We start from the raw sequence: 8,475 nt of genomic DNA, 5'->3' as shown, positions 1-8,475 counted from the left end.
TGCACGTGCGGACAAGAGCGATCACGCGGTGGGATCGTGCACGCGCCGATTATCGCACAACGGAATGCCCAACAGGGCCGACAAATATTACGAATTAATGCGAAGTATTGCTAATCGCGCGAAAGGTTGGCGGAAGTAACGAACGCGAAGCTAAATCCGGCTCGAAGGACCAATGCTCGGGGGGGTGTTTATCCGCCCCGGATTCGCGATTGGTCAAACTCGGTTGAAGGACCAGAGGGCCCGTGCCCTCACGAAAGCGATTAGAAATGCCAAAAAAAAGGGGGGGCGCGAAGCGACTCACCGTATCGTAGCCCGTGATGTCCTCGCACAGCCTCCGTCCTTCCTCCTGGTTCTCGTGGTGGCGGAGAGTCAGCCCAGGCAGGATGGTCGTGCAAGACGCATGCGGATCGCGTGATCGTGCGTGCAGGCGGAATACAAGCAAGCAAGCGTTAATGCACACGATTCGAATCACACGGCGCCGTTTCGCGGGGTGCACCCGGGCGCGGAATACCGTCCACCAAATCACTACGTGGCAAGATTCTATCGATACGATGTAATTCTTCTCGAAAAGCGAGAGACGACGACGGTCCGAGACGTGAGGCGTCGAGTACGGCCCCAAATTTTACTGTCTTCTCTCGCGTACGAAATACAACTGTGCCGGTGCTTGCGCCTCGCGAAGACACCGGGAAGAAGCTCCTCTACTTCGTGCTTGGGGTGGCCGCCCGCGTGCGGGCAGCACGAGTCGGGTGAGTCGCGCGAACATTGACTATCGAATGGATCGCGATCCGCCAACGTCGCGCGCGAGTCGCTAATACGAAGTGAGCCTCGTTACCGACCGTAAACGAGACAAATATATACAAGGATGCTAAGCAACTAATCTAACGCGAATACAATACAATGACGCAACTAACAACTATTTACAAGTAACTATTTACACGCGAGTACCAAACATCCCGCCCACCAAAATGCAGCGAGATGCATTTTTTTTACGGATCGGGGTTGGTCGCCTGGAGAAGTGTGCCCATCGGCAGGGGGCACAGCTTCACCAGGGGACGCACGATCGAACCGCCCGTCACTCGGACCGTGGCGACCCGCGGAACGCCATCGCGACCCGGGTGAAGGGACTCTACGCGGCCGCGCTTCCATTGGAGAGGCGACGCGTTCTCCCCTCGAATGAGTACGAGTGAGCCCACGGCGAGCGGATTAGCGGAGGTCCACCATTTGGGACGCTGCTGGAGAGTACAGAGATACTCATGATGCCAGCGTCTCCAGAAGTCCTGGTGAATTCGCTGTATTAATTGCCATCGACCTAAGTGGTTCACGGGGAGAGGAGTCAAGTCAGGAGAGGGAATGGCCACCAGGGGCTCCATTGTGAGGAAGTGACCGGGAGACAGGACCTCTAGGTCCAGAGGATCCGTGCTCACGGGACAAAGCGGCCGCGAGTTCAATACGGATTCTATCTGAGCGAGGACCGTCGCGAACTCCTCCAACGTCAGAATCTGCTCCCCCACCACCCGCCGTAAGTGAGTTTTAAAAGATTTAACGCCCGACTCCCAGAGGCCCCCGAAATGGGGCGCAGAGGGAGGGTTGAAGGACCATCGGATCCTCTCCCGCTCCGCCGCGCCGCGCATGTGTGCGGCGAGCTCCCGAGAAGCGCCCACAAAGTTCGTGCCGCAGTCACTATATAACAAGGAGCAGCGTCCGCGACGGGCTACGAAGCGGCGCAGCGCAGCGAGGAAGGATTCCGTGGTCAACGAGAGCGCCGCCTCCAAGTGGACGGCCTTAACCGCGAAACAAACAAAAAGGCAGACATATGCCTTAAACGAGGAGACCCCTCGCGCTCGGCGAGTGACGAGCGTGAAGGGTCCCGCAAAGTCGACGCCGCTCACCGAAAAGGGCTTGACCTGGCTCACGCGGTCGACCGGTAGCTCCGCCATGAGCGGTTGACTCGGGCGAGGGTTCGCTCGGAAGCACTTATAACACGCAGAGAGCACGCGTCGAATTGCGCGATGGACTCCGAGGATCCAGAACTGTTGTGCGAGGAGATATTGGAGCGTGCGTCTACCCGGGTGCAGATTCGCACGGTGCTCCCGCTCGATTATGAGGTCGGTTAACCGGTGTTTGTTGGGCAACAATATAGGGTGCTTGGTCTCGTAGGCCAATCCCGAGTGAATCAGCCTGCCGCCCACCCTGAGAAGACCCGTTGGGTCCAAAAAAGGAGCGAGTTTGAGAAACGGTTTTGGCAGCCCTTTCCGGTGCCCTAGACGATCGATCTCCTCCTCAAACGAATCCAGCTGGACGAGTTTGATTAACGTTAACAATGCGGAATGCGATTCGTGTTGGTCCACGGCCAAGGTCGCGGGTGCCGGCCTGGCCCTGGAACGACTTAGGAATCGAGAAACGTATGCGACTATTCTACAGATTTTGTCTAGCGACGAGAAGCGATCCAACAACGCGAGCAATGAACCGGGCGGATCGAGTGACACGAGCGAGGTGATCCGCTCTTCCTCGCGGGGAAGCGACTCCTCCGAGAGGACCGGTTCGACGTGAGTCTCGAAGTCCGTCAACCACTCGGGTCCCTCCCACCACATCGAGCTAGCCACGAGGTCGCGGGGAAACAGTCCGCGCGAGCAATGATCCGCCGGATTTTGATCCGTGGGCACGTGTCCCCAAGCCGCAATCGGAATCCTCTCCTGTATACGAGCGACGCGGTTGCGTACGAATGTCTTCCATCGATGCGGAGAGGATCGGATCCAACAAAGCGCGACCGTGGAATCGGACCAAGCGCGCTCAGTGTCAATGACGGTGTGACCCCGTAACACCTGACGGACGTACGCAGTTAAATCGGCGAGGAGCAACGCGGCACAGAGCTCCAATCGGGGTAAAGAGACCGCGCGGAGGGGAGCCACCTTTGACTTGGCACAAAGAAGCAAGCGTTTGCTCTCCGATGGAGCGACGACGCGCAGGTAGATTACGGCCCCGTAGCCCAGCTCACTTGCGTCACAAAAACCGTGGAGCTCATATCGAATGTTATCGCCCACTGGGAACGTGCGCGGGATACGGAGCGCGGTCAACGCGTCGAACTCCGATTGGTAACGCTCCCATTGGCGGCGGACCTCCAACGGGGGTTCGTCATCCCACTCGAGCTTTAGCGTCCATAACCTCTGGATCAGGCATTTCGCGGTGAACGTCAACGGGGTCAAAAAACCCAAGGGGTCGAACACGCGGGCCACCTCCGACAAAATGGTGCGTTTCGTGCAGTTCCGATTCAGCGGGTTGATTTGAAAGCCAAAGGTGTCCGACTGAGAATGCCACCGGAGTCCCAGGACCTTGAGGACCTGGTCATCGGCTGACTCAAACGAAAGCATCGCGTCGCTACAGATTGATGGGTCGAGCCCCTCCAACGCTTCGGAGTGGCTGCTCGCCCATTTTCGCAGTTCGAAACCGGCGCCTCGGAACAATTCGAGGAGCTGATCTCGCAGCGCGACGGCCTGACCGACGGAGCGGACGCTAGCCACGACGTCGTCGACGTACAACGATTCGAGCAAGGTGGTGTAAACTAGGGGGTATCGTTCGCGATTCTCCCGCGCTAATTGAAGCAGACAGTAAATGGCCAGGAACGGCGAGGCCGTATTCCCGAAAGTGACCGTGTTAAGCAAGTAATCGAGTATGGGGTCCGACTCCGAAAAACGCCAGACGATGCGTTGGTAATCGCGATGCTCCGGCGTGATCCAGATCTGCCGAAACATTTGTTTCACGTCGGCGGTGAGAGCCACGGGTTTCGCGCGAAAGAGGAGGAGAACCGCGACTATGTCGGGCTGTAGCTTCGGTCCGCTTAGAATCGTATCGTTGAGAGATAACCCGTTCGGGCCTTTCGCTGAGGCATCGAAGACGACGCGAAGCTTGGTGGTCGTACTGTCAAGTTTGTGCACCCCGTGGTGCGGCAAATAGTAAACCCGGCCGTCCGGAGGAGCGGCCTCACTCGCGATGGTCATATGACCGCTATCCAGATAATCCTGCATAAAGGCGTTATAGCTCTGTCGAAAGTCCGGATTTGACTTGAAACGGCGCTCGAGTGCGCGCAATCTATTTACGGCTATCGGCCGCGAATCCACGAACGTGGGAAGGCCCGACGCGAACGGGTACGAAACGACAAAACGACCCGAATGGTCACGGTAAGTAGTTCTTTCGAAGAACTCTATACATCGCTGATCCTCCTCGGATCGAGGAGGGTGTTCCGGCACGTCCTCCAGTCTCCAAAATTGCTCCACCGCGGCATCAATTGACTCGAGCGTGGTGGCAAAGGTGTGCAGTGGCTGCACTTGTAACGCCGGAGAGACCGCGCCCATCAGTACCCAACCGAACGCGGTATTGAAGGCGTCCGGTTCCCCAGCTCTCCCGGTGCGGCGACCGTCACGTAGCACGGATACAAAGGAATCCGCGCCCAGCAATATATCGATAGAGCCCGGCAGATGATATTCCGGATCCGCGAGCGGCAGTCCCGTTAAGTGACTCCAATCCTTAGAGTCAACTCGATGGTTAGGCAACGGCGAAGTTATGCGAGGGAGCACCGTGGCTTCGATCGGGAAACGAAGATCATCCCGATTCTTTACGCGAATCACGAGTGAAGTGAGGCCCCGAGTGGTGGCAGCCTTCGTCTCGTTGACGCCCAAAACGGCGACGCTATGTCTAGTCCGCGCGAAACCGCCCCTTCGAAGGCAGCTTTCTGTAATAAAGTTTGCCTGGCTGGCGCTATCCAGCAACATGCGTACTGGAAATGCGTTGCCCCTAACGTCAAGGGCCTCGGCCCGCACGGTCGAAAGGAGCACCACACTGTTAGAAACGCTGGCCATCGAAACGATGGGCTTGTTTTCGACGATGGTTGAGGGCGCGGACTCGCTGGCGCCCGAAGCTATCGAGGGAACGGTTGCGGGAGAAACCGTGTTAGCCTGCTCGAAGTGCAGGAGCGAGTGGTGTTTCGATTTACAGGACCGACAGGTCCACGAGCTGGGGCAGGTTTTGAGGTTATGACCCGAGCGCAGGCAGTTCAAGCATAATCCCTTGTCACGCGCGAGGTCGTGCCTCTCCCTTGCCGAGAGTTGAAGAAAACCGGCGCATTTTGCTAATAAATGCTGCTCTCCGCATTTTACGCACGCGGCGTTCCGGGTGACGAGCGAGGTAGTCGCTGCGCCCTTCTTCGCGGGAGTTGACGGCTTCGATTTGCCCGATTGCGCCGAAGGACCCGCCACTGACGCGAGAACCGAGCAGTAACTCGATAGGTATTGTACCAGCTGATCGAAACTCGGCGAGTCCACCGACATGTGGCTCGCTTCAAACTTCTCCCGTAACGTAGGGGTGAGTTTCTCCAGCAAGTGATTATACAGCATAAAATCCCACGCCTTGACCGGATAGCCTAACATTCCAAGAGCGCGCGTGTTCTCGGTGAACCCGTCCAATAACGCACGGAGAGAGGCGGGAGTATCCCCGACCAAAGGCTTAGCGTGTACGACTGCACGCCAATACTGCTTAGCTAACTCGCGCTTGTCCGAATAGCGCGCCTGTAATGCGTCATACGCGATGGGATAATTTTCCACTGTCAACGGCAGGTGTTTTACGACACCGAGAGCCTCGCCAGAGAGCGAAGTCAGTAAATGCTGAAACTTCTCGATGACGGTAACGTCGAGGTTATTGTGAACCGCCGCGTCGAAGAGCGCGATAAAGGTCGGCCACAGCGCGAGATCTCCGCTGAATTGAGGGAGCGCGAGCTTCGGCAGGCGAATGGCCGAGCGAGACGCGGACGATGGAGCCGGCGGATCGGCCTTCCGTGCGGCTCGAGCCAATTTCTCGTATCGCCCCACGACAGCGAAGCGCAATCGGTCGAACTCGTCGCGAATCTTATCCTCCGTCTCGAACTCGTCGTCCCCGACGTCTTGGATAATCTTTAGGTGATTTCCCTCGAAATCATCTACCACTTTCGCGACCGTCGGGTAGCGCGCCATAAATTCCGCCTTCTGAGTCGGGTTTTCCGATGCGAGCACCGAGTATTGATGAATTTCCCTCATGCGGCGAATGCATAGCTCGCGCCGCGATCGAGCCCCCTTCGTCATGGTGAGGATGATCTATACGCGCGCGAAGACACGAAAATCAACAACGGTTCGAAGGCTTTGTCCTACAGGAGTGAGAAGGATCGGGAGATGACACTAATATTTGCGAGCAAATGTATGTGCACGTGATCAGAGCACGTGCCAAATATTTTCAAAGGTCTCGCTTCGAACGCGGAGACCAACAACAATATCGAAAAACACCGCACCGGTCGCCAAGGTCGGGAGGGGCGGGCGTCTCGAATTCGACGGTTAAGCTGAAGCAATGGAATATCGCGAATATTCGATCGCTTATTATTACCCAAACTATGATTAAGAGAACGGCACCGAGTGTGCAATCGTACTCTCGAGCGCAAAAAATAATAAGGTGTTCTCTCGGTATCGAGAAATAATAGCGCACGCAACGAATATGCGGATATTCCCGTCGCGACGTGCTGAAAGCGACGTACGGACGACAGATATCACGCGGTCCGAACGTGCTGATGATTCCGTCAAATGATGTTGCACCAAGCGCGCAGCGAGCGCGAATTTCACTTGAGAGAACGGCACCGAGTGTGCCGGCGTCTTCTCGATCGCGAGGAATTACGGCACGCGCACAATCCCCGCGCGAACTTCCCCTCACCGCGCGCCGAATACACGCGGGGGAGCGAGAGTGATCACGCGGTGCGAACGTGCACGCGTCAATTATCGCGTTAATCTGTATTGCACGCGGGTGCAGGGGTAGCGTGTCGAATAATGGCACGCGCGAACAATCTTCACGCGTATTTCTTCGCCACAGCGTGCCGAATGCACGTGCGGACAAGAGCGATCACGCGGTGGGATCGTGCACGCGCCGATTATCGCACAACGGAATGCCCAACAGGGCCGACAAATATTACGAATTAATGCGAAGTATTGCTAATCGCGCGAAAGGTTGGCGGAAGTAACGAACGCGAAGCTAAATCCGGCTCGAAGGACCAATGCTCGGGGGGGTGTTTATCCGCCCCGGATTCGCGATTGGTCAAACTCGGTTGAAGGACCAGAGGGCCCGTGCCCTCACGAAAGCGATTAGAAATGCCAAAAAAAAGGGGGGGCGCGAAGCGACTCACCGTATCGTAGCCCGTGATGTCCTCGCACAGCCTCCGTCCTTCCTCCTGGTTCTCGTGGTGGCGGAGAGTCAGCCCAGGCAGGATGGTCGTGCAAGACGCATGCGGATCGCGTGATCGTGCGTGCAGGCGGAATACAAGCAAGCAAGCGTTAATGCACACGATTCGAATCACACGGCGCCGTTTCGCGGGGTGCACCCGGGCGCGGAATACCGTCCACCAAATCACTACGTGGCAAGATTCTATCGATACGATGTAATTCTTCTCGAAAAGCGAGAGACGACGACGGTCCGAGACGTGAGGCGTCGAGTACGGCCCCAAATTTTACTGTCTTCTCTCGCGTACGAAATACAACTGTGCCGGTGCTTGCGCCTCGCGAAGACACCGGGAAGAAGCTCCTCTACTTCGTGCTTGGGGTGGCCGCCCGCGTGCGGGCAGCACGAGTCGGGTGAGTCGCGCGAACATTGACTATCGAATGGATCGCGATCCGCCAACGTCGCGCGCGAGTCGCTAATACGAAGTGAGCCTCGTTACCGACCGTAAACGAGACAAATATATACAAGGATGCTAAGCAACTAATCTAACGCGAATACAATACAATGACGCAACTAACAACTATTTACAAGTAACTATTTACACGCGAGTACCAAACATCCCGCCCACCAAAATGCAGCGAGATGCATTTTTTTTACGGATCGGGGTTGGTCGCCTGGAGAAGTGTGCCCATCGGCAGGGGGCACAGCTTCACCAGGGGACGCACGATCGAACCGCCCGTCACTCGGACCGTGGCGACCCGCGGAACGCCATCGCGACCCGGGTGAAGGGACTCTACGCGGCCGCGCTTCCATTGGAGAGGCGACGCGTTCTCCCCTCGAATGAGTACGAGTGAGCCCACGGCGAGCGGATTAGCGGAGGTCCACCATTTGGGACGCTGCTGGAGAGTACAGAGATACTCATGATGCCAGCGTCTCCAGAAGTCCTGGTGAATTCGCTGTATTAATTGCCATCGACCTAAGTGGTTCACGGGGAGAGGAGTCAAGTCAGGAGAGGGAATGGCCACCAGGGGCTCCATTGTGAGGAAGTGACCGGGAGACAGGACCTCTAGGTCCAGAGGATCCGTGCTCACGGGACAAAGCGGCCGCGAGTTCAATACGGATTCTATCTGAGCGAGGACCGTCGCGAACTCCTCCAACGTCAGAATCTGCTCCCCCACCACCCGCCGTAAGTGAGTTTTAAAAGATTTAACGCCCGACTCCCAGAGGCCCCCGAAATGGGGCGCAGAGGGAGGG

At 57.0% G+C, this 8,475-nt stretch overlaps 1 protein-coding gene across 1 annotated transcript; it reads right to left on the bottom strand.

Annotated features, from left to right (window-relative positions):
• Window positions 1-986: 986 nt before the first annotated feature.
• Window positions 987-6,062, bottom strand: LOC112463768. Its single transcript, XM_025030326.1, has one exon. The coding sequence runs from the start codon at window positions 6,060-6,062 to the stop codon at window positions 987-989; it is 5,076 nt and encodes a 1,691-aa protein (XP_024886094.1).
• Between the last annotated feature and the right edge of the window lie 2,413 nt (window positions 6,063-8,475).

This window comes from Temnothorax curvispinosus, unplaced genomic scaffold (assembly GCF_003070985.1).
Source record: "Temnothorax curvispinosus isolate PA1 unplaced genomic scaffold, ASM307098v1 QBEX01013631.1, whole genome shotgun sequence".
Classification (NCBI taxonomy): Eukaryota; Metazoa; Arthropoda; class Insecta; order Hymenoptera; family Formicidae; genus Temnothorax; species Temnothorax curvispinosus.
Note: the sequence above shows the minus strand (reverse complement) of the source record. Positions and strands in the feature narration are given on the sequence as shown.

Excerpts from the sequence above, each read along its gene's own strand:
- LOC112463768 (XM_025030326.1), bottom strand. The coding sequence starts at position 6,062 with ATGAGGGAAATTCATCAATACTCGGTGCTCGCATCGGAAAACCCGACT.